The sequence below is a fragment of the Etheostoma spectabile genome, chromosome 6 (assembly GCF_008692095.1).
Source record: "Etheostoma spectabile isolate EspeVRDwgs_2016 chromosome 6, UIUC_Espe_1.0, whole genome shotgun sequence".
Lineage (NCBI taxonomy): Eukaryota > Metazoa > Chordata > Actinopteri > Perciformes > Percidae > Etheostoma > Etheostoma spectabile.
The window spans coordinates 7,183,339-7,210,182 of record NC_045738.1 but is presented as its reverse complement, the minus strand read 5'-3'; the positions used below and the strand labels follow the sequence as shown (position 1 = coordinate 7,210,182).

At 39.7% G+C, this 26,844-nt stretch overlaps 2 protein-coding genes across 5 annotated transcripts; both read right to left on the bottom strand.

Annotated features, from left to right (window-relative positions):
• Positions 1–1,932: 1,932 nt before the first annotated feature.
• macc1 (MET transcriptional regulator MACC1) lies at positions 1,933–7,297 on the bottom strand. 2 transcript variants are annotated; one of them, XM_032519136.1, is made up of 5 exons: positions 7,126–7,297; positions 5,964–6,086; positions 3,820–5,861; positions 3,376–3,564; positions 1,933–3,238 (listed from the first exon to the last, which is right to left on the bottom strand). In XM_032519136.1, the coding sequence occupies exons 2-5, from the start codon at positions 6,076–6,078 to the stop codon at positions 3,035–3,037; spliced, it is 2,550 nt and encodes an 849-aa protein (XP_032375027.1). In that variant the 5' UTR covers positions 6,079–6,086; positions 7,126–7,297; the 3' UTR covers positions 1,933–3,034. The 2 variants fall into 2 exon arrangements, with proteins under 2 accessions (XP_032375027.1, XP_032375026.1); XM_032519135.1 differs by lacking the exon at positions 7,126–7,297 and having other exon boundaries at positions 5,964–6,096.
• Positions 7,298–14,167: 6,870 nt separating this feature from the next.
• sp8b (sp8 transcription factor b) lies at positions 14,168–19,462 on the bottom strand. Of its 3 annotated transcripts, none has more exons than XM_032519600.1 (2): positions 19,288–19,462; positions 14,168–16,598 (listed from the first exon to the last, which is right to left on the bottom strand). In XM_032519600.1, the coding sequence occupies exon 2, from the start codon at positions 16,563–16,565 to the stop codon at positions 15,261–15,263; it is 1,305 nt and encodes a 434-aa protein (XP_032375491.1). In that variant the 5' UTR covers positions 16,566–16,598; positions 19,288–19,462; the 3' UTR covers positions 14,168–15,260. The 3 variants fall into 3 exon arrangements, with proteins under 3 accessions (XP_032375491.1, XP_032375489.1, XP_032375490.1); XM_032519598.1 differs by lacking the exon at positions 19,288–19,462 and adding an exon at positions 17,050–17,246; XM_032519599.1 differs by lacking the exon at positions 19,288–19,462 and adding an exon at positions 16,775–17,037.
• Between the last annotated feature and the right edge of the window lie 7,382 nt (positions 19,463–26,844).

Below are 26,844 nucleotides of genomic sequence, written 5' to 3'. Positions count from 1 at the left end.
ACCATCCAGCAAGCAGACCAAGTGACCCAAATCAAGCTCCTAGGACGTCAACTGTTACTCTCTGTCACAGTTGCAGCTGCAGAGCCTAATTCAATACATTTAAACATTTGAGAAAAGTGGGCCATAGAGGCAGAGTGCACTGGTGATAGTGTGCATAGAGAATGAACGGAATGAGCAGAGCAGAGATGTAAAAAAATAAAAATAACGTAGTAACAATTACTTAGCTTTGAACTAACTACTTTTTACTTTTATCTAAGTAGATTTTTACTTGAGTTAAGTGCATTTAAAGTAACAGTATTTTTACTTTTCTGCATTTCCAGCTAAAATACTTACTTTTCAGCCATTAACATTACGTACACATTTACAGATATGTCTGCAATTACAGATCTGATTATGCACAAACCGATTGAGACACAGTTACACAACTTTCCACACACTTTTGCAAATACTTATGCTACAGTAATGGGCCCATATCTTCAATCTGCATAGCAGTGTACAATTACTCTAGCAGAAATGAGGTGAAATATTTTCTCACAAAACTATAAAGCCTCAGACAGGCAGCAATATTCTTAATAATTACCTGCTATCTGCACCCTCGCACTGCTGCTATAAAAGGCTCCCAAAACAAAAGTGGTCACATTTCATTAGTCACAAAGTTTAACGCCTCACTGCGTTTGAAAAATGGAGACATAAAAAGCCAGTGTCCCTCGAACATTTTTCATGTGTCCCTCATTTTGCTGTTACAGTCAGTGCTTCACTTTGTATCTTATTGTGAAAGAAAAAGCTACATCCATCACAAAATATAAAAAAACTAACCCAATTTTGTTTTATTGAGCCATCAGGTTTCTCATTCTGTATAGCTCATTTATAATTGGTTCAGCCATAAATATGCATGCATAAGTGATACACACATTTTTACAAATCCTAAACAATGCTATCTTACTTTTTTGGTAACTTTTGATATTGGTAACTGAGCACATAACGCTATGGTCATAATCTTAGATATTAACAGCTACAGCAACAGTGTTCAGTATTGAGAATTAATCAGTTTGCTTCTATAACTGATTGTTACCTATATATCTATGATAAGCAATATGTTTGTGAAAGAAACCTTCCTCTGAACTCATGTTCAACCCTCACTAAAACGGTGAACCTCTGTTCTCCATGTTCAAATGTAGGCGTATGTAGGTGTTTCCGTTTGCGGAATTCCTTTTTATTTTATGAGGAATTCCAATTACCAATTAATCTAAAAGTTGTTGCCATGATCAGGAAACTATGCACTAAGCTTAACACTGAATTATGAGGTACATTTATTTCTTTACTTGCTGCTAAAGTTTGGCAGACCAGGAGGTATTATTAAAGTATAATAAAAGCATAACGCATATTATGACTGCTCTGAAATATGGTTATACAAAATTGGTTATTTTAGTGAGATAGAACTAAAGAGTTATGCATAAATAATTTCTTGTTTGGCATCTTACTAAACATCAAATCCAGTGTCTTATATCTCTTACCAACTCTTTATCATCAGCCCTTACAAATAAAATACAATCCTACAATATCTGAGATTGAATCAGTTCCCTCTGTTGCCTGATAACATTTTCCTTATTTGATTTACTTTTCCCGAAGTGTATTCAGTGAGTCAAAGTAAAGCATTCTGTGCTCTGTTTGATCGAGAACTGGAACACAATGCTCTCAGCTGAAACTAGTTTAACCAAACAGTGTTAGGAAAAGCAAACAGTCAGAGAAAATCAATGAAAAACACTTAGGGAAAAAGTCATTTGTTTCTATATTGGGATTTAACATAACCAAGCTGGAAAATGACAAATGTTGCATAAGTTGGTAAGTATTGAAATGTTATTAAAATATCTACAGTAGTTTAGTAGCTCTTTGTCAAATTATTTTATCTCTGCATTTATAAACAAATGGAACAGTTTACTGCAGTTAATATTTATTCATATCTAATGCAACACATCTCCATTTCAGTATCAAAGATATCTATTGTCTAACATTTCACTGACTTGAGGCACTTTATGGCACCACTCTAAACAATGAGGTTTCTATTTAACAATGAAAACATGATCATACAAACACAATTGTTACATTGTTTACCTTGTGAAATGATCTGCTTTGTACATATCTAAAACATTACACCATAAAAAAAATAGTAAATAGACTAATATAACAATAGTTCATGACACTTGTAAAATAGCATCTTAATGGTTCATTTACTGGCATCAGGAAACTTTCACCTGGTAGAACGTTCTCATTTTCAGCACACAAACTCCAATAAAGGTGAATGTACTGTCAGTACTGCAACCCTTGCGATTGTTTGTTAGCAACAGTGTTCACATTATTATACAAAAAAAATACAAACTTCACAGGACCCATAAAGATGAAGGGGATCCTTAATTTAAAAAAAATAGCAACACAATCAGGAAAGAAATCAAATTGGATACATCAATAATAATTTAACCTGCTCTTCAGGTAATGCATGTTTGCAGAAACACTAAATGTATTGGGTTACATTACATTACTGGGTTACTATTAAACAGCAAAAAATATTAAAAGACAAAGATCAAAGAAACAAATATCGATACGCCAGTTGAGATTATTGATACCCAGGAGAGTTGATGTCAGTCTGGAACTACTGACCTCATAAACAATTGACTGAATGATCTACCACAATAAACTTTCATAATAAGGCTTCATCACATTGGCACAGCCATATATAGAGAAAAGTGACAAACAACACTTCTTTTTTCTTATCTTTGCAAGATGAAGTGACATTCCTTCATCAAAAATTGTGAGAACATAGTTTACATTCACCAAGTGAGATCATCATTTTCATCATTTTCCATAAAGTAGCTTCTAATGCTTTGTGTAAAAATGAGTGCGCAAAACAATGCCACAACAAAAAAGCGCAAAGTAATGTTAAACACATCCAAAACCTTATTGCTGTGTAACAAAACCTCTCAGTTTTTCCCAAGTGCATGGATGTCGCAGTCATCACGAGAGTGCGCTTGCATTAAGTTTAGGAATTTGGATATGCAGAGGCTCGAAAGATATCGAGAGAGTTCGCAGTGATGAGGGCGCCAGTCAGCTGCCTCCACTGCCTTGTGGCAGGGTTTTTCATTTTGTCCAGGACCAGGTGCAGATCCTGGATCATGTCCCTGTAGCTGTCTCCATACCGCAGACTCCAGGAGTACAGGAAGTCATAAGCAGGCTTCCACATTGACTAAAACAGAACAGAAAATACAGGAATTAATTTGTAGGATACAATGGACTTTACAGTAATTGAATAAATGCCACAAGATCAGTGCTATCTGCTCTATTTACATTGCTTGCTGTGTCAATGTGTACTGTTAAACTGACCTGGGGAACGATTTCACCGCTCTTCCCTCGGTGCGGCGCCTCGTAGCCTGCTATCTGAGCGCTGGAGAGTTTTGCCATCTTCTCAGCGAGCTCCCGCCATCGAACTCCCAGCTCCACAGCTGTGGACAAAATGACTGTGTTCTGAATCAGCTGCGCCACAAGATTCACAGAGTCAATCTTCAACAGACCCTGTGGTGATTAAACGCAGAGATAAAACCCGTCACAAAACCACGTTAAGCACAGGACATCAGAGCATACAGGCTGTGAAATTGATATAGCACGGGTGGTGGGTTGTGTGCATGTCCAATATTTTAGGAATTTGCTGTTTTTTTTTGTTTCTTATATGTAGTGCTAACAAAGAATTGAATGTAAAATAAAAATATTATTTTTCAATGAATAACAATGAATTTATCAGGACATTTAAAATTGTTTTTCTCTACTTACCAACATGAGCGCATGCAGAAACTTTTTCCTGCTCTTCTCAGCATGGCAGTCTTCCTTAAGCTTTTCCAGTACGCAGGCCACTTTATCAGCCTGAGTTTCAGCGTGCCTGTGTGTGATGGTGTCCAGTGACAGATTGCTGTACCCTAAAGCATCAGCCAAACTTCTCCAGCTGGTTATGTGTTCAGTGACCAGCGTCTGGATGGCGGAGTACATGTAAGTAAGCTTTTTGAAGGGTAGCGTCATGTTGTCCAAGAGGACCTCTGTGGTGATTTGAATGCCGGTGAAGTCCATCACTTGGTCTCTGGTTATGAGCTTGACGTTCTTGCAGTGAACCAAACCAGTCCTGCCTCGGAGGAACCCAATATACCATTCCTTTACTTTTGAGTTACCCACTGACTTTACCGTCTCTCTGGATAGGAGAGCCACAGTGTCCCCCTTGAAATACTCCAGAAGGTAGTCTACTCGTGGCTGACGGAGGACTGACTTTAAGGCTACACCATAGTACTGTATGTTCACAGGCCTGTCAATGAATTTGGGGAGATCTGTTACACTTTCCTCAGGAATAGGTGGGCTTCTTGTCATTTCAATCGGCTTTTCTATCTGCCTCGACACTCGCCTTTCTGATCTGATGGGTGCTGCGGGAGGGGAAGCTACTTGGAAATGTGCAACAGTTGTGCCGTTTGATTCCTCCACTTGTAGATCTAATTTAAAAGGAGTCATTTTTGTATTACTGGCACAAGCTAACGCAACTGGCAGTTGCAAAACTATCCCTATTTTGAGCTGACTTTGTCTCACTTCTTTCAATTTGTCCTCAGGTTTGATTTTAAACATGGAGTCTGTGAGGCTGATACCGACATGCAGGTTGTTCAGTTTGTCTGGTTTAAACCCATGTTTTCCCCAAAGCTGCAGCACAAGTGGAGGTGCGTTTTTGTTTCCTCTGCAGGTAACTGAAAACGGAAGCCTTGGCGGAACATCCCCATGACCGCAAACCACTAGTACAACCTTAAATGATGGATGGATGTACCGGGGACCATAAACTGCAAATGTGATATGGCGATCAAGGTAATCCCACACTGATGTAGCAGGAGCCTGTATTGCGGAGGCCTCCGCGACTGCAATCACATAAAAATGTGTCTTCAGGTCCTGCAGCTTCATCTGCATCATGTTCTTGTAAATGTAACAGTTGTTCACTTTAAGATAAGGGCCCTCTCTTTTAATGGACACCAGCCCGACCACAGTAGTCATCACCTGACTCAATGGGTCGCTCTTCACCTCTCCAGCCAGTTTCATCTCCAGAGAGATGCACTCCTGTATGTTGATGTTGCTGAGGACCACCTCTAATAGTGGACTCATGGTTGTCACATAGTTGTTATTGAGTCCAGGAGGAGGGTCTAGCATGGCTTTCAGTGTAACTTCCTGGACTTCTCCGGGAGGAACATGGCCTTCTGGGATATGGATGCTAATTTCTGAGTCTGGCAACTGTACTGAGCCTCCAGTGTGGCCGATCTTGCAGATGACCTGAAAGTCAGTGGCCTGTGTCTGAGCCCACCCTGGACTCTGGCTCATCAGATTTAAGTCCAGACATGAGCGGGTTAGCTGCCTGTGGCTCAGCCAGGCCATCTTGTAGGCCTCTCTGTCGTTCTTTAGCCACTCAAAATCTGGGTTCAGCACCGGCCCAGGCGGTCGGAAGCTGTTCTCCCGTTTTGGCACTTTTCTCTCCAGATCATCCAGGATGTCTGAAGCACTTCTACATCTCCCGGATTTGTTGCTGACTTTTTGTATGTTTTCCAAAAAGGTTCCCACATTGCCTTCATCAGAAGATGTGCTAAAGGCGTCATCTTCATTTGGGTCCAAATGTTTTTTATTGTCTTGTTTTACAGTTGATGTGTTGGAATTGTGTTTGTCTGTGCCGCTGTGCACTATGTCATCTAAGAAAGGGTTTGATCCAGACAGTTTGTTCCAAAAGGGATTTTTTGACTGAGATGAACCTACAACCTCTGGCTGTAAAATTTGCCACTCGGAGTTCCGTGTCACATACCCACCTGGGGAAATATTTAGAGTTTGGTTAGGACGTCTATTAACATTATAGGAAAGTTTTCAGATATAGAGCACAGGTTGCCTCTGCTTCAAAGTGAGAATTTTACCATTTAGGTTGTAACTGGTTGAGACTTTGTCATCCAGATCAATCAGTGTCCCCTCAGATTTACTCCGCATGAGACTCCCAACACGACGGAAGGACCTTGCTCTTCCAGCTGCCATATTTTCATCTGTAAACATAAAACAACGTATTATTTTCATTTCTAAATTTACCTGCAGCCTTTTACTACTCAAACACAAGACTTTATACCTTAAACAATGCAACCAGGGGCCCTGAAGTAGAACAAAGTGAATACCCAATATTCAGATATCCCATACTTATTGATAACACACGTATGGCTGAAACAATTGGTCAATTAATTGATTAGTTGATCAACAGAAAATGAATCTCAAGAATAGTAATGACTTATGACTTGAACATGTTATATTGGGTTCTTAGAGATTGTACAGTGCTCTTGTCATTACTTTCATCTACATTTTCACAAAAGAGAATTCATGAAAATAAGAGACTGATATATTGATTAAATAGAAGTAATTGTTAGATGCAAATAAAAAGATAAGCAGACATACATTTTGAAATGCTGTGACGCATGATGGCAACCTACACCTACGCCAACAAAAGACATGAGAGTAAATTTGGGCTGTCTTAACCATGTCTGTCTCCTGTAGCACAGGGAGCCTCAGGCTTTCTGCAGTCTGTAACAGGATAATTGTTCCAAAGCACAAAATAAAGCCCGTACTCTTCATTCTGTCACTTGTTTGCGTAAAAGGACACTACCCATTCATGACTTGTCACAGTGAGTCAGTCATTAATAATGTGGTTTCTTACACCAGTGCACAAAAACAGGTTGGTCTTGTTGTGCCTATGACACAGTAATCGGTTCTCTCATCGCTTCTTGCTATGACAGTAACAATATAGCCTTATTTAATAAGATGCAGATATTCTCAAAGAAATCTGACATTTAGTAATAATCCAAAGTAAAACAAAACAACACTCTGCAGCAGGTTCAGATTTAAAAGCTCCTGCTTCATTAACCACAGCTGCAACAGTCACACTGACATGTAGCCTCTCAGTGTCAGCGTCTGAACAGGTGTGTGATCAGTAGTTACATATTAATAAAGCTATTATCTACAGGCCACTTTCTGTTGTGAAACCCTGACAAGAACAACCATCAAATATACAAAAGAGAAAAGAAGTTTAAATCTCACCGTCGGCATGAGATTGTTGTAGTTTTGCTTGTGAGCGTTGACAGGAAAAGAGACCAATCCACTATCATTTACACTTTTTTTCAATGGCGCACGATGTTCACCTCCTCACGTTACAGCTCTTCACTCTGTTTGCTCTCAGGCACGGAGCATTTTGGGACTGGGAGTTTAGAATGATACAGGCACTCCGGCGAAGGCGTGGCCTCTCACGGTTTAGGACCACAATACCCACAATGCACTTGTCTGTTTACGCACGACACTTACACCACCTGAAACTGAGCGATGGTTTCGACGGATTTAGTGATAAGCCATAAGCATGCGGCTGCAAAAAACATGCTGAGGTTAGAGGTTACAGGTGAGGAGGAAACACACAACAAACAAGCTTAATCGAGACAGTTAACGTTTAGCCTAAAGATATATTAGGCCATTTGTTAAATATAATTAGACTAATACTGCTTGTAAAGTCCACACAGCATTGGAAGAATTTGGCAGGTGCTTATATGCTTGTTGCAGCAGCCTATATTCAAAAGGCAGAAATACCCCCCTGCCCACATTCTCAGTATTAGTGAAAGTATTTCTCCTTCTTGCTTATCATTCATTTCTTTTTGTTATTCAATTAAAACTTACTCCAGTAACAAGACTGTTGGCTTTTATTGATTTTACTGTTTGTCATCTCTGCTGTTTTGAGTGACTGTAGATCAAAGCTAAAATAAACTGAAAGGTTAATCTCATCAAGTCATGTTATCTCACAGGTTATACACATTTTACTGTGAAGAATGCCTGAATAGATCACCATCATATTTAATCGTTATTAAAATAATACAACAGGAAACTACTATACCCCTTTTGGTGAGGGCCTACTGTTTATTTTTCAACTGTTATCATTGGTGATCAATACCCATGCTGAAGTTTAAATGTTGTGTCAGAGCTGTTGTGGTATTTGGATGCAGGCCCTGGCATCCAAGTTCTCAAGGAATGCAACTAAGCACTCTTGAGAAGGTTATGAACTTTCATCCAGCAAATGTGGTCAGTGGCTGTAGCAGCCTGAACATTAACATAGTTAACATCCCCCTACAGTAGTATTGAAATGTGTCCATTTTTGTTTTGTAGCTATAGCCGCACTGTTGCACAACATTCATTATGAGCCTGACGTGTGCATGCATGGAGTTGGTGTTAACTGCTTGAATATGAAACAAAACCAATACAATCCGCATACCTTCCACATTCCTCCAGAACAGGGTTGCAATAATTTAATTATTCACGGAGTCAGATCATTTAGTATTTATTTGAAACGGAAAGACCGATGCGTGAGCAAAATTCTGATCTCTCGTGGCTGTCTTAAGAATAAACTTTTAAAACGCATACATGTTGCTATTTACTCCAGCTGGAAGTAACTGAGCATGAGTGTAGAAGTCAGAAATTATTCAAAGACAGGCTGCTGCTGATGATGAGGTTGTTGTTGTTGTTGTTGTTGTTGTTGTGTTATGAGATTTGTTGACCACAAGAAGAAAGCAACAACTTTCACATGTCACAGTAAGAAAAGCACAGGTGTAAATAATACAAATTAATAATGGCTGAGTTCCATTTAGCTGCTTCAGTTTAAGGGTGATGAAATTGTGCATGATATCTTAGTGGCACACTGTCGTGGTTAGCCATTGTTGACGTTATTAGTAATACTTGTGATACTGTGTCTGGGCAAAATATCTGCTGTGGAAAGGGACAGTCATCAATAATAGGATGTGTATCGTGAGGTGGCAGTATTAATGAAAATGCTCTACTAGCTTTACATATTTTTCTACTTTCTGATCCATTGTAGCCTGTGCTTACATGTACTTTAGGCTATGTTGTCTGTAAATATAAAAGATCTTGATTCAACACAGAATTGTGTGTTTACAGTATTTCACACAAGTATAACTACAAAAATCAATTCCTGCACATTACCAAGTATAATACTTAACATAAGATAACATTGCCGTTTTATTTCATCTTAAAAAAATGTCTGTGTCATGTTGATATGGATACAACTGAACACGTTTGAACCTGTTAAACAGATTATTATTAAATAGTATGGGTTCAACAACAGTATAACTTTAATGCCTCTTCTCTTCTGCTAATATAGTATTTACACCTTGGGGCAAGAATTTTTTTGTTTATGATGTGCATTTCACATCTAACTTCACTGATACAAATTGTCAAATTAGATTTGAAGATCATTTTGTGTGCTTGTTAGGAAAAGAAGAACAATTCAGTTCTTTTCCAAATTTCACATAAAGTGATATCACTTTGTAATTCGAATCGGTGAAACTTACAGGATTTTGCCTCTTGGTGGAGCCATTTCTCTACCACTTATTTGGTCAGACTTCAGGGGGGTTTATTCTAACACCGGAGAGCAGATGTCTTATCTGTTTTGCTTTAGATTTTCACCACTCCTAACAAATACAGAATTGTCTGGTCAACTAAAGCAGACTGAAGCAGAAGCAGCGACTCAGACAGAACCATATGATTGTGGTTATTTTAAACGCCGAAATAAAGAGTTTTAAAACTTTTGTATACACTTTCACTATCAGCTGATGAAATACAGTAGTAAATAAAGTAGCATTTAACAACTAAATATAACGGGTATAACAAATGTCCATCACAATTTCCCAGAGTCCAAGTTGATGTCTTCAAATGTTTTGTTTTTTTGTTCAAACAGTCCAACATTAAAGTATTCAATTTACTGTAATGTAAAACAGGGAAAACAGCAAATCGTCACGTTTGAAAAGCTGGAACCATCAAACGTTTGGCATTCTTTGCTTGAAAATCCAGTTTTTATTTAATAGTTGCCAATACATTTTCTGTTCATCAAGTAATCGAGCAATAGTTTCAGCTCTCAGGAGAAGTATGATTAAAAATCATTAGGATGGCTTTCATAGAGAAACGTGGCTGCATTGAATGCAATCATTTCTTTAAATCTAATGCTTATTCTGGTTCCTGTGAGTTTCACAGACTCAAGGACTTGGAGGTGATTTCCCCACCCTTGATATCACAGGAGAATATACATGTTTTAGTCTCTTCTTTCATCAATGGTGTTCCCTCATTTTTTATGTAGTAGTAGTAGTAGTAGTAGTAGTAGTAGTAGTAGTAGTAGTAGTAGTAGTAGTTGAACAGTATTTATTTCATAGACAGTGATGTGTTGAAATCATTAAATCAGACACTGGAAAACCATCAGAGCATCCCTCAGTGTGCAGGTATTCAACTCAGCGATCAGACAGGTGAAACACCACCTGTGACATGAATGAATGAATGAATCTAAATTGCTGAATGCATTGTATAAGGTCACCGCTGTCAGGGTGGCAGCAATTACTGTTAATTATTTTGACTAACCTCTTAGCCTCGTCAAATTGCCTTTCCCAGGAGATTGGTTGGTTTGATGACAATGACAGTGCGGTTGGTGGTTTTAACCACCAAATTGGCCACAGATGCATCATTGGTGAGAGGTGTTACCACAACACTGTGATTTGCTGGTAGAGCTAGAAAACCCAATATATCTCAACATACCAATAGCAGCTGGTATTTTCACCAGGCCTCATGTGAAACCTTGTGTGATTAAGCTTGAATTGTATTAAGTCGGATACAACCTCAACATTACTGATACATGTCTATCATCAGTGTAGGATAATGTTATTTCTCCTTTGTGTTTTCTAGGTGACTGGATCAGAAGCTGGGTTTGGTTTCCAACACTGCATGTTCCGATCGAAGCTCTTATTGTAGCCTTCATCCCCACCCTCCTCATCATGGCATGTGCACTTACCTCACTGAGGCCTACTTTAATGAGGGCTGCGGGGACACTACTGTGAGGACCAGGTAAAGCAGCAACAATCTGGGAGGTGTTAAAGGTCCCATGACATGGTGCTTTTTGGATGCTTTTATACAGACCTTAGTGGTGCCCTAATACCATATCTGAAGTCTCTTTCCCAAAATTCAGCCTTGGTGCAGAATTACAGCCACTAGAGCCAATCCTACGATGAGCTTTCCTTGGAATGTGCCATTTCTGAGTCTGTAGCTTTTGAGGAGCAGAGGGGGGGGGGGTGGCCTTGACCAACTGCCACTTTACTCGTTTGAAAGCCATGAGTCTCTCTCTCTCAGGGGTGGGCCAAATTCTCTGGGTGGGCAAAGCAGAGGAGGGGAGGTAACCTTGCCCCTTATGACCTCATGAGGAGCAAGATTCCAGATTGGATCTGAGCTTTCATTTTCTCAAAGGCAGAGTAGGATACCCAGGGCTCGGTTTACACCTATCATTTCTATCCACTGGGGGACCGTAGGCAGGCTGGGGGAACTCATATTGATGTTAAAAAAGTGAAATTGTCATGCCATGGGACCTTTTTAATAACATAACACAGAGCCGTCCACTGAGACACTAGGCTGAAAGGACTGTCCATTTTTGATAATAACTTTTTAACTCTTTTATATTTTAGTCTTCTGTTTAGGCAGTTGAAAACTTGAATGCTGTTGTGTTTTGACAGGACATTATGGCTTTACTCGAATGTTCAAGGCATGTTTGATTCAAACATACTGTATCACTTCACACATTTTAATAACAGTTTGTGGATACAACCTGGGGAAGTTGTCCAATTAAGCCAATGTCTTCAAGTCCATTTTAATGTTTTTTTATATTTTCCGTTTTAGTAAATCCCAACTACTTTATCCATAATGAATAAAGAAATGTTTTTTTTTCCTGAAGACCAAATCTGAAATAGCCCAGTATGAAAAAAACATAATTTGTTAAACCTTATGCTAAAGAGAAAACTTGACAAGTATTGATTTGTTCCCAAAGTCTGTTGTCTGTTAATATATTTGCTATCTTGAGTGGTGAAAAGCCTTTTTTATTGTCTGACGGTACCGGAACAAATTCCGCAAACCCAAACCCTTGAGTGATGGCTAGCATGCAACCTGCAAGTACATATGGCACCTAATAATCTCTGGCTGTAATTAGTCATTGTTTCACTTTTACTATTGTCACTGCAGCATTTTCTGCTTGACTGCACCATCACAGAAAAATAAACTGAGTAGAGGAGGCAGGGGAAGAGGATAGGAAGGTGGAACCTGCTGTAACTTTACTACAATTGTGTACTTTTCTCAGAAATTCCAACAAAGCAGTTGGAGAGTGTGTTGGCTGATAGAAATAAAGAATATCCATCACATCACTGTGCAAAGATGTCCTCACAATAAGGCACCCTCTGTATTGAATAGTGAGACCTGTAAGTAGGCCTACTCTAACTTCATTTTCTAATTTGCTTATTATTTGAAACATTTTGAAAGCATCATGAATGACCCTTGAGTAAATTTTTTTTATGATGAGCTTCTATCAGCAGATTATGCTTCAACCCTGACTGACTCACATCTAAACTAGACCTGCAGCTCCTGCTATTCAAGTTGTCACAGGTGGTTGAATTACCTCATGTTGTCCTTATCAACGCACATGTCTCATAATGTGCAAAAAAAGACATTATGGATACTGTTCATTTGAATGCGTTAAAATAAAAGCCTCAACTTTTAGTATCCGAGTTCTGTGTAAACGGTTAAAAGTGTCAACATGTCTTGAGTCAGCAACACTGAAAGAGAGATTTAAAACAAAAGCAGAGTACGTTTTCTCAGCTACCTAAAATAACACCAGAAGCACAAACCATAATTTGCGTTAAAGTGGATTAAGTTTGGACTTGTAGTTTAACTCTAACTACACTAGATGGCGCTACAGTGCTGTTTATAGAAAGCAGTCTAGCAGAAGTTTGAAAGTTACTAGCTTTAGTTTGCCCTTCACGGTAAGCCCAGGAAACAGAAAACACAACATACTTAGAAAAGTATAGTAACTAGAAAGGCTGGTGTTTTCCATGCTTTATCATTTTTGTAACCCAGTTTAGAGGGTGATCTGGGACGTCAGTGTGAATCATGTGGTTTTATGTGCATAGGCTATTTGATGCATTAAAGCCACAGAAACAAGAAATAAAAACTGTAAATAGTAAAAACTGCGGTTATCTCTATTACCAGGACTGACAAAATATATAAAATACAGGATGCTTGCTTAAATAAAAAATGCCTATTGTGTGACCTCAGACATGTATTTGGGCCTTCATTATTATAAAAATTCAAATAAATAGCAAATAAAGATAAATAGTCTACATTAATAAATAAATAATTTGTCGTAGATTCTGAAAGTCTAGCGATAATTTTCAATTTCAGCAATAAGCAAGTAATTTAGTCTAACTTGTGATTGACGGGAACAACTCTTCCACATGGCTATCTTTTCTTAAATTGTAGACCTATAACACTATTTAAAATTGTACAGACTGATGTGCATAATGTAAACATGTATCTGTAAACACTAAATATAATGCGCATTTATTACCAACACAATTTAGAATCAACAAAAGATGTGCGTGTTTTGGGAAAATGTCCGCTGACCAAGAAAGTTTGATTACAAAAAAAAAATGAAAAGAACCTTCTGGTTTATTATTTTTGGAGTTTGAACAAAACTAATAAAAAGATAAATGACAGGTGACTTTGGAATGCAATAATAATAATAATAATAATAAAGTCATTAAAGATGAATCGTTGACATCATTATGGGTGTTTGACCTGCGTTGACTTCAGCCTCAGAAGTTTAAAGTTTTATCTTCTCGCTCAACAGAAAAACTCTCCGGAAATTGTGCCTGAATTTAAATTCCTACAACACAGACTTTTTGATTTTCTTTTAAGGCAGATGCTCCACTTAATTGTTTAATTTTATTATTGAAAGGTAAAATAATTTCTGGGCGAGGCCTCGATCGTGCTACAGGCCCTTTTCCCACCCTGGCCAGAAAAACGTAAAATCCACCAGATGATACACGGAAGTCATGGGACGCAACACCTGTGTTACTTAATAAATTGTTTAAATAAAAATACATAAATTTATAGGCTGAACTAAAATGAGAAATTGATAATGTAGAAATTTCGAACGTTCTGGTCTGCCTTTCAAAGAATGGATTTTATCGACTCAACAATCAAACAAACTGAGTCGATCAACTGCTTCTGAATTCATACTGACTTTATTGAGTGGCTTACATAAAAAGCCATTCTTGGAGGGGAAAAAATATCATTGTAAAATTAAAATCACTTTACAACATGCTTACTTAAATTAAAAGAGTGGGTGAACAGTAAATTATTTTAAAACCTTACAAATAAATTCAAAGTGCGCCTAATGACCCCCTAAATACAAGAAAACTCGTGGTTAAATATAACTCCCCACAATACATTTCATATCATGTCAAAGAAAAATCCAAGTACATTTCCGTATATTTTCAAATATTTACTAGAGTCCATATACAACTAGAAATACCTATACAAAATCGTCTCCTGGACAAATACATTACTCACCTTTACATTGGGCTGTAATTATTCTAACCTACATTTCTCATTATGTACAACACATTTTGCAGCGAAGTGTACGTTACCTCAACTGGCCTAAGACTTGGCTCGACGCACATACTGTAGGCTGTTGAATAGCAATATGTGATATAAACCTACAACTGCTCCTCCATTATCAAACGCTTGATAGGATCAGACAGGTAAAACAAAACCAACCCATCACGTATCTTACCATACTCTACAAGTATTTGTTCCTACCGAGCAGTCCTCACAGGGACAAAAATGAAAAGAATTTCCTGCTGCATAATAAAGTGCCAGAGTTTGGTTTTGAACAACATGTATGACAGTAGTAGCACAACTTTGCAGGCCTAAATGTTTCACAGCAGTGTTTATATATTTTGTTTCTCATATCGTGGGAAATTAAACATCAAAAATTAATTCTGGATCAGATGCAAACAAAAGTTTCGGTTGTGCCCAGTTCCAGTGTGCCCACAATAACTTGATTCCACTTTCACACCGCATGTATTAATGAGAATATTCTGATGATACAGCTATGAAATTATGTAAGTAGTAGTCTTAAACACTTGGATAGAGTCAAAGAAACGTATAGTCCTATTTTTTCGGGACACCACTCATTATGAAGCATTTCGCATACACAAAAGTATGTCCACTTTTCGTGTCGTGTCGGACAAATCCATCACAACACTTTGTTGTTTTACAGTTGTTGTTTTTTTTTACTTTACTGAGGGGAGTTTTTAGAGGCCGTTCATGCCCACTCCCTGGGTTGACTCAGGTGGGTGCAACAGGTCAGGGGAATGGCACGGAGGGCTTCCCGGCGCGCTGTGCTCGCTGTCGGTATCACTCCCCCTCTTCCCTCCGCTGCCCCCGGAGCCAGAGCCGGCGGATCCTCCGGCGCTGTGAGTTTTTACATGTTTACTCAGGTGATCGCTACGCATAAATCTCTTGTTGCACACCGGACAGGCGAATCTTTTCTCCCCGGTGTGTGTGCGTAAATGTCGCTGGAGCTCGTCGGAGCGCGTGAACCTCTTCCCGCAAAAGAGCCAGTTGCACACAAACGGCCTCTCGCCTGTGTGCCACCTCAAATGCGCCTTTAGGTGCGACGTTTTCCCGTAAACCTTACCACAGCCGGGGATGTGACAGCTGTGGAGACCTTTTCTCCGGAGGCTGGCGCCCGCCGGTCCCAGTCTCTCTGCCTCCTGGCAGTTTGGACAGTCGCAGGTGGCTCTGCCTGAGTATCGCCGGGCAGATGACCTCGGAGACCCCGCTAAAGATGCAGGTGGACCCCCGGAGAGCATAGTCCCCCCTGCCCCGGCCAATGGAGAGGGGCTTGTGTCCGGATAAGAGGATAACACCGGCTTGAAACCGTCCATCAGGTGCTGGCCGGTTGTCAACAGGTGTGGAGAGGGACTTGTACTGAAAGCAGAGTGACTTAAACTCGAGTAATCAGAATTATATCCGCCCAAAGGAGAGTGCAAGGAGGTCTGGAGTCCACCAGAATGTAAGGACGTTTGTAATGCTGCTCCATTAGGATTTTGAACGTCAATCCATCCCGCTCCCACGTCCCACCACGCAGAGGCTCCAGTGGTGCCAACCTCTCCTGTAGGAATACCGGGATGAGACGATTTGAACCAGGACTCGTAGGGATGCGCAACGCTCATCCTCGGATAGATGCCCTGCAAACTGTCCACCGAAGTGTGCACCTTCGAGATGAAAACCGGCTGGTGGCTGGATTCTTGAGAGCTGCTTGACACTGACGCTTGGAAAACCGAATAATCGTTTCCAAAGTGTGAACCAGGCGAGGCACCAGAGGTGAGGGAAAAAGCACTGGATCCGGGGGACGTGTTGGTGCCGAATGAGTCCGCGATGCCGGATCCATTGCGGGACACCCCGAAACCGGACAGGGTGGATCCGAGGCTGCAGCTGCTCGCAGTGGCTCTTTTCCACGGGTGGAAGCCTTTTCCAAATGACGAGGAATTATCCGAAATTGTTGACGGTGAAGGGCTCGGACTCCCTATTTTGTTACATGTTGCAGCTAACATGGCTAACGGAGTCGATCCTAATCTCGGCTCCTCCTGAAAGGACAAGAAAAGCTGTGAGTGACGGATCAGGCCAACAAATTTAACAGGTTCATTACAGATATTTCTATGCAGTATTTCAGGGTAAGTAAAATATTTTCCCAATTTGAACAGAAGTCTAGTATGCTGCTGGTTTTACTTTTTGAAAGTTTTAAAATCAAATCACTTCCTACCTGGACAAACAGAAAGTAGCCTAGACTGAACTAAAATGCGACACAGCGTTTACAAATGCATGCCAAACAGTGCACCAAGGAAAACACGCGTGTTTTGAGCACCAGGTCAAACTTCTATCCCGTCCCAGAGCCTCAGCTTTCTCATACGAACTGCTTGCTGGAAATATAACCAACGCACTGCCTTGCTGCTAGGCTGCTTTGCGGCTGCTGTAAGTTTAATCCGCCGGACAATGACAAGAACTAATTAAACCAGTAAGAAAGTCCTTTCGACTCACCCCTAGAAGTGAAGTTGCCATCACACAAAAACACTGCCCTCCTCAGAGGATCTTTTTATATTTATGAATCAGAGCACTGTTTTTTTAGAGGTGTGCAATACAATGATGTGTTCCGCCCATTCTTCCACAATTGTAGGCTCCTCTCCGGCTTTGAAGTGCCGCTGTGACACGGGCGACCAATCAGAGGCTCCGTCCCGCCGCACTGCCACATACTACCGTGAGGTCATCAATAGAGCGCCTCAGACAGCTCTCCACCCTCCTCCACCCCCCCACCGCCCCCTCCATAATAAAAGACAGCGGAAGGAAGGTGAAGTTAAATGAGAGTGAATTAGGAAGGAGGAATTAGGGGGCCACTTATTGAAATTTTACAGAACATCAAGTTCCATAAATTTAAAGAAAGCAGGTTGACGACCTGTGCTTGTAGACGGCGCTAAATAAAAAGGTTGGTAAACTAGGACCACACCACCACCAAAAAGCTGAACAGCCACCATAACCTACTGTAAATAAGTATTTAACTTTTATGTAAGTTACTTTTACATTTGCAAATGACTTCAATGATCCTTACTGTAGCCTACTAAAAGTTGCACATATAAAGTCTTTTCCCCTGATATAGACTAGACATTGGTAAAACTTTTAGTGGGTCTAATCACTTCATCCTGCGTATAGTCCTACGTGTGTGTGTGTGTGTGTGTGTGTATTTACTTCAGAGCAGACCTCGATCATTTAAGCTGCTGAGGTGTTTCATTTTATAAAAGCCTCCTCGTGTTTTTACTTTATCATTTTAGAAATGTGTTCTGACATAAATCACCCCGCGGGATTGTGCGTGTTTTAACTTCCTAAGAGTTAATATACTCAAACTGTTAGGCTAAACAAAATATAAAGGCTGCATTGTTCTCGTCATGGACCAGTATTACACCATGGCAAACTTTCGCATTACTGTAATTGCGTTCAATTATCTTAACAGTTTTGATTAAAACTGGTAGATGGTGCATACCGGTGGAGGATTATACATTGTGTTATGCTCTTGTCTAAAACATCAGATGATGGCGATGATTATAAGAGGTCGATATAGTTGACTCTGGAGGATTTTCAGCTTTAAAATGACAACATTAAAAAAAAGCCAAATATTTCAAGATAGTTTATTGGCAATATAGAGACTGTTGGTGCCGCAAGTCGACTGGGATTATTTATTTAAGTAAGTGATTGCACTCTGTGTCAGACTGAAAATAAAATGATAAGCTGGTTATATTGAATAGGTTCATCACTTTGCCCACTGCCATTTAGTTAAATCTACAGAGGAAGCTCCAGTTACATAATAAGACTTGTAGGCAAAACGTGCGTTGAACCCTGGAAGTCTCTGGGAGCTATTAGCATGCAGTGCGCACTGGGAGCATAAATTTCATTTGAATTTCAAATTTAATAACGCAGGAGGTTTTTAATCATCCCCAGTTTTATTTGTTTGATATTAACATGCTTATTGACCGGGTCTGTTGACCAGCTTGGTCATTACAGGACAGGGAAAAGTTAATTAAAACGACCAGGGATTATTCATCACATCATCTGCCTAACCCATGTCGCTTCCTTTATTACACAGCGTGATAGATGGACTACCTGATTAATTCTTGTGTTTCTAGGATTGAACAGCTTTTTGGATTAATTTACACCGCTTTACCTTCAGGTGTAAAATAAATAAATAACATAAGCAGATAAAACTAAAAGAGCTAAAAATATTCATAATATTGCACAGTAAGAAAACAACAACTCGGAAACAAAATGTGTTATCTTAGTAGTTATTCTTATGCAGCACATGCTATTTAGTTGCCATTATTTGGCTTCCAATATATTTAGAGACACATTTCTGGCATTTATTTAGATAGGTAATACAATACATGTATTTAAAGTAATTTTTAACTGAGTGTACGTTTGTTCTAACGCGTTAAGTGTCGCTTTAATTATTTCAGGGGAAAAGAGAGCTCACAATAAGCCTTAAATGTATGAAGGCAAGGACAGATTTTAGATAATCGGAAAAACACAAACACACATTCAGATGGCTTATTGACTTTGGAGATAAGAAACAACTTGTATCGATCTGTTTTCTGCTCAGTCTTTATTTTATTTCCGTCCAAAAACAATCACAAAAAACTATCGGAGAATGTTAGCAAGCTGTGAACATTAGGTAACAGCGTTTAAAGGCGAATAAAATGTGACAAAGTAGTGACGAGAATAAAACCTACATACCGTGCGCCTCCGCTCTGCAGTGCATTGATTGACCCTCGACGTTTGCTCTCAGTAGAGTAAAACACATCTCCTGCTGCCGCTGTGACTGTGGACCATGCCAGATAAATGTTACACTGGCAATTCAATTAGGAATAACATGGAACATATCCTCCGATCCCTGTTTTCTCTACATACACCCAAACTCCCAACAGGTATGAGATACACATATTAATTGTACATATACTTATTATTTGTACATATAATTAGAGTATATATTTCAGCATAAAACAATCAACACCTGTGATCCTGCTGGTTTTCCCCTTTCCTCTTCCTGCTAGAGGGGATGGTCGTTCACAATATTATGCGCAATAGTGATTTTACGCATTTGGAGAGCAAGGTATGAGCTGCAGCTACAGGGGACGTGTTGGCCTCTGGTGACAAATTACCAAGCGATAATACCAGCAAGACTGATGTCAGAGGTCAGCGTGATAACTGCTCGACAGGAAACGTCTTGCTGCCCGAGCTACAGCGGTACAAGATATTTAATCCATGTGCACTTCAAATTGTGATTGTACAATTTATTCTCATCGCACTACCTCTCCAAAAAAAAACCTCCTTTGTTGCCTGTTGCGTTCAGAGGGTCGGTCCTAGTTCATATGGTGTGCACAGGTTGTTCTTATCACGGCTGTAACTGTAAGCCGCATTGAACAGATGTCCCTATTGAAGGCTTTCTTCTCCTACACACATGGGCTATATTACCATCATGAAATCAAACTTAAAACCTGTCCCTTTCGCCACCATAATGACCGAGTTATTCTGGGCCGCTGAGCACGAACAAAGTGTGTTCAATATTGCGTGCTCCAGAATCACTCTGCTTAGAGAACCGGGAGAAAGGAGTCAAGACCAGAGATGCAGAAATATACTTTAATGTGGAGATTTACAAAGCAACTCGGTAATCTTTTTTTAAATTTTTTTTTTTTATAGAAGAAAACCGAAGGTATTCACTTGTGGCTTTCACAAGCAATTAGAACACCGCTCTTGCTCAGTGTGCATATATTCATAGGCTACACGCACTCGTTTTTCTGGTTATGTATTTAAAAAAATTGCAAAATAAATGGTATTTTATTAAAACTCTGATGCTCCCTTTTAGTAAATTTAGTGTACTGTTGTGTTGGTTCGATAGATAGACATAGTTAGATGTGACTTTTTCTGCTGCATCAAAACATTGTTGGTGCTCAGACACTGTAACTGTATTGAGTAAAGTATGCAGAACAGAGAATACGGGAGCAGGGTCTGTTGGTTGTTTTCTCTGTTCACCAGGAGGTTGGAAAGAGCAGATGTCTGTCTGCACTCTGAGCTGCCAAGTGGGTCCGGAGTGGGGCAGCCACAGACACAAGGGCCCAAATGGTGTGACAAAAGATGTGCAGGAAGCCCCTCTCCGCCTGGGTGAGCCACAGAGAGGGTCTCCCCTCTCTGCCAGCCTGCATGGACACTCTCAGCATGAGCCAGAGTGGTGGCAGCAAAGCCATGTGTTGCCGGCCGGGATGCATGGTACACCAACTCTCATATTCACACAAACATAAATACACATGCATTATGTAGGAATGTGCAAATGCAAGCCAATCCCATCCTCCGCTGCCATCAATGCACATTCACACCTGCACATTGCACTCAGACGAAAGCATACACACGTTCATGCTTTTTCTAAATCCTTCATACAGATAGCCAGTCAGCTATTTTCAATGTCCACTTTTTTTCTCCAAATGAGCTGCTGACAGTGATGCAAAATGTGGTGACATAAATATTAATTATGTAAATATAGCAGAAAAAAGTCAACAAAGAAATGTCTATCCATCTATCTATATCAGTATCGTATCTAACTTGCCATTTTTCCTTTTGAGGTCATGAAATGTAGGTGAAGAGGCCCTGAAAATGTTCCAAGCACAGGTGTGCAGCATGGCCTGTACTGAACGGGTGCACTGAACCGTAAACAATGATATAAATGTCTGGCAAATAAAATGGCTAGTTAACAATCTTTTGACTGCTCTAACCTCTGAGCCTTTGTCGGGTATCGATCAGGCAGCTGTTCCTGGCTTTGTCTGGCAGGATGGGAGCATCTGGTTCCTCCTGGGATGAATGGTGAGAGCCGCCAAAAACTTTTTTGTGTTGAGAAGTTGTCCGTTGTGAGCAAAAATCAAAACAAGAAGCTGTATGCCACCTCATGTAGTTAAAAAATGTAGAGATTTACTACATTCACATAAAGTAAAATCATCAAATGAGCTCACCAAGCTCTTCAGGCTCCTGGAAAGCTTCAATTTAAAGTTCTTGTTATATTTAACAACCCCGGTGCTGGCTTCTTTGTTCACAGTTGCCACGTTGTTGGTTTACATGGAAACCATGTAAATGGTCATTTGGATGGGCATAATTTGCCTCCCTATATTTAGATAATTGTATGTTAAATAACGAACATCCTCAGATTTGCAGTGGGTGTCACATGATGGGTCTTGTCACGCAAATATGACAGGGTGCTAATGATCAGTCTCAACGCCTGTCAGTCAGAGCACGCTTGACGGCGGCAGCAGCAGCAGCAGCAGCAGCAGCAGTGAGGTTCTCTGGCCAGTACTTTATAGTTCAGGCTTTATGGCTGCCAGTGCTGCCCTCCTACTATTGCTAGAGCCCACCACAATCTCTCACCATCATCAGAAAAAAATTAGTTGAATAATTATTTTAGGCATTTGTTGGATAGCCAGTTGGATGTTATGATCTGTATTTCCCAGGCTACTTGTTTGCCTGGCTGAGGTGATAGAGTGTTTCAAACACAGGCTGTTTATGATAAACAGAGAAAACAGTGTATTTTGTCACCATTTGAGTTGACTGCTACATCTGTGGGCCATGAGGTCTTCTTATTGACTTTCACTGAGCCCAACATTGCACTTTGTCAGTGTGAGCGGCAGTCTAAGAGACAGGCGGGCGAGGCAGTCATACAAAGTGAAGTACTTAGGATTAGCCCTGGCTCTTCAAGTTTCAGTAATTATCCTCCTGGAGGCATTCTTGCTGTGTTGGATAATAATGGAAGTCCGGGTGTACGCCTGTCACCTCTCAAGTGTGGGTGGAGAAAGCCAACATGAGGCACAGGACAGAGAAATGTTTACTTTTCTGTTATGTCATCCGAGAAGCACAAGAGTAAGGCAAACTCACCCTGAGCAGAGATAAAGCTGCACAAACACAAACTGTTTTCTGCTTCAAATGCAACAAACAACTTTGAATATGTTTAGCAGTGGATGTGATAATGAAACATGTTCTCCAAAAGGTGATAATATGTTCTGAGATCATGTGTAATTGCCAAGTGTCAGGCGAGTGTTTTTGATAAACAAAATCTGTTAAAACACAGATTGCAGTATTTGTTGACGGTGAGTATCATCTGATTGGCGTTGGTTACATTCGCAAGCTGCACAAATATGTGATGCTTTTCTCCCTCTCTTGTCAGATAATTACACCAAAAGAATAACTATGTATTTTTTTTTTCACTACTGAAGTGTTGCGTCACTTTATTTAACACATTTTCCTTAAAGTTTCATTCCAGTGCATGACGGAATAATAGAAAGGCACTTCTATCCAGCAGAGACAGCACAATGCTTTAATTAAGAGTCAGTCCGATTTCCCAGAGGGGAGATTGTCTTCTTCCATTAACTTAGTTTATCATATAATAAAGAGGTTGCCTTGTCCTTCTCTACCCAGACAATTGGTTTTAATCAGCCAGCAGGCCTTTCATGGCTGATAATTTATGCTAAATTGACAAGGGTGGAGGATATCACGGAAAATCATTATGACAGGGCTCACAAGGCTGTCACGATCTTGTTTTATCCTGTCCACTGAGCTTACGGACAACAACCAAATTCAGATATAAATGTGATGAAAGTATTAGCTTGGGAGACAGCTTACTCTACGTATTCAAAAAATAATTTCAAATATACCGTGTGGTTATAGGTACATACTGTAGTTGCAGTAGCTATTGAGATTTTAGGTTATTTTAATGTAAAGGGATGTGTTCATTATCAGCAAAGTAAACTACACATAGACAGAAAGTTACAACGGAAAGAGATATCAGCTACAATCTGAATTAGTAAAATCCGACACACCAAAAGAATCAACAGGTTATTCTTGTCTTGAGTTGCTACAATGACAATTTGTGTCCAAGCAAAACCACAGCAACTCATTGTTTCAGACATTTCCCGGCAGAATCAAAAAATGTCGGTTTTGACTTTGGTTTTTAAGTGCAAACTGTGTGAAAGTACAAATTGTGATTTGAATTGAGGGGGTGGTGGTGGGGGGGGGGGGGGGGGGGGGGGGGGGGGGGGGGGGGGTGGAGATAGGGAGACACAGGATGAGCATAAGGAGGAAGCAGGGACACACTTCTCGCCTTGCAATTTAATCACTGTATACCCAGGGAAGTATTGACAGTTGTCCTGTGGAAGCTATTAAAGTTGCTGTCCAAGGTTAAATGAAATTGCAGTTTATCAAGGCAGCATTGAGAAAATAAGGGAATCTGTTCATGGCTGTTGATTAATGTGGAGCGTGATCAACACAAGGGGTTCATTAAGCTATACATCACCAGGGTAATTTAACATGTCATCGTGCCTGCTGTCGCTCTCCTTCACACGTTCTGTGCATGTTCGGTGTATATGTGTTTTGTGTGTTGAAATCAGGAACTGTGACCTCACATTTTTGAGAAGTGATTGTGCCTGCATGCCTTTGTGTCTGTATGATCAAAAATTCAAAATCATTCCTGTTACCACTGTAAACCAGCGTGTCTTTCTAGAGACTGGCATCAAGTGAGTCACTTATGTTGTATGAGGGCATAATATAAACATAGCATTATATACTGTATTTTATTATTAATGTGCTCAGAAGGGGAAGTCTTACTGAATCAGGACCCCTTCTTCCAAAAGAAATTGTGATTTTAACTCATACCAGACTTTAACAAGTGCCTGTTTCTATCCTGATCATCATCTCTTCTTATCCTTTTATCGGCGTACTGTTCATTTAATCACACCGCTGCTTTGATCGCTTGTAGTTGCACTGCAGCTGACGAGCATACATAGAGGTATGCTAATCAGGTCTGGGACCTGGAGCTGTGTGTTTTTTTTTTTTTTTTGCCTGGTGGATTTGTTTACTGGTGGATAATTGATGGTGCTTGAGGGACAGACATGAGTCGGACATGAATCACGGGCGACATGGCTCATGATAAGGAGCTGAAAGTCGCCTGTAATTAAGCCAGGCACTAGAGACCAATTGTTTGTAGAATGATTTGGTCGGGGCTAATTGACACTAATTGTTTAATCAGATTTTCTTCCCCTCCATACTGCAAGCAAGTGTGCTCGACCAGCACCTCATCCAACAATGCAGTGAAAGAAGCTCTTGATATGAAATTCAGGAGGGGGCTGTTGATGATCGGAAATCTAGGTGCTTGTTTATGACATCTTCTCAAATACTGCAGAACTGGGTTTAGTCGTGTGCCCCCAGTAACCAACATAATTGCATTTATACATGCATGTTACCCCATTTTTGGAATGTGGCATTTTGCATTTTATTTATCGTTTGTGCCTGCATATAGGAATTTGGCTTATTATGCAAGTATTATAATTGTAGCAAATAAGAAACACATGATTGATACAGCTTTGTGATTAGCTTTCTGTTATGAGCAGTGACATCACCCAAAAGTAGTTTTGGATGAGGAGGATTTGATTGATCTTTTGTGCAAAGTTACCAGGTACTGTGTCGTTGAGCAGAGCAGATTTATGACATTTGGAAAAGGCTCGTAAATTAGCAGAGTAATACCCATGATCCTCCCTCGCCCACTACAGGAACTGTCTTGTTCATGAATGCGCAACAGCTGGATTTGCAGCACCGACTAAGTTACAAGGCAGAATATAGCACTAGGAGGCCATTTTGGAAAAATGGCAGACAGTTGTTTTTTTGTAATACCTGTAATGCGTTATGAGTGTGGGTCAGCATCAAAGCCAAAAAACGGCTCATTTAACAAAAGTGTTACAGTAAGATGACTTGTGTTACACCGGAGCTCATTTTTGTAGTCCCTGATCACTATGATGTTTAATACAAAAAAAAATTGGAGTAATGCCATATTTACTAAATAAACCCTCTGACATAAAAAAAAAAATTAGAAGGGTACTGCCACCACTTAGGGCACTGTTCTGTTGGTGTGAATTCATCACTTAAAATCCAATTGAGCACTCACTCGGTTTACATGATCGTGTCTAGCTAATTCAATGCTACATTTTCCACTATTGCTTTGCACTCTGATTATTAACTACACCCAAGAAATAAACTATTTTGAGAAAAAAAACAATAGAATACATCTCCACTTACACACATGTAAAGGCCGTAGCGCATGCGTGGAGCTGTTTTGGTAGGATTAAATGATAAAGCAGAGCAGATAATTGGAGACAAGTCTTCCTTCTCTATCCGATTAAATCCAGCAAGTCAGAGTAACGAGCTGGTGATGAGTGGAGCTGAACACATGAACATGAGATCTAACATCATTACATTTAACGGCAATTAAACCTGTAGCTTTTTTAATTAACACAAACTATGATGGGAAATTAATGGTTATTACTCGGGGGCCAGCAGAGGGGAACGTTGGAGACTCCCTCACCTAATGTAAACCACGCTGAGCAAGTGTGAAAAAAAAAGTCTGTCCTGAGAGTTTCATATACAGCTGATTACTTGTGGTGGAATAGCTTTATTACAATATGCATCGCAATTTGTAAGCTTTGGTACAAAGGACAATAAAAAACAATAGATTATTGGATCACAAACATAGCGCAGTTTTAGAAAAATTCATGGATGGACTATTAAAGGATCAGTTGACTAAATTTGCCAAAAAAACATTTTATCACTTCCAATGTAGATCATTTTGGTCGTGTTTTTTTTCAAGTTTTGAGATATCCATCTGTGAGATTTCAGCAGCCACCCCAACATGATAGAGCTGGATAAAATTTAATTTGAGGTTCTCACAGCATTATAAAAAAACCTGGTTAAACCTCTCCTTCCCAAAACAATGCCCCAACATATTTTTCTTACAGCAGTGGGGGTAAGTAAGTACATTTAATCAAGTATAATTTTGAGGTTCTTGAGTGGTTCCATTTTATGCTAATTTCTACTTCTACTCCTTTTTGTTTCATAGGGAAATGTACTTTTTACTCAACCAAATTTTTTTAACAGCTTTACTAGTTGCTTTTGACCAAAGTTTTATACACTAAACATATAATCAGTTTATAAGATTTGATGCACTGATACAGATTAGAGTACCCACCAGTATATGAAACCGGTAGAGCTGCTAATATATGAATACATCAATGATGAGGAACCAATAATGTATAATGATTAAACACTCTGCATCACGAGTTCTTTTACTTTTGGTACTTTGCTAATAATTTTATACCTTTTACTCGTGCACATTTTTATTTATTTTATAGTGTTTACAACTTGCAACTGTTTTATTAGTATTGTTTTTAGAAGTGCACTTTTTCACATTCCAATTAGCATTTATCTTGTCTA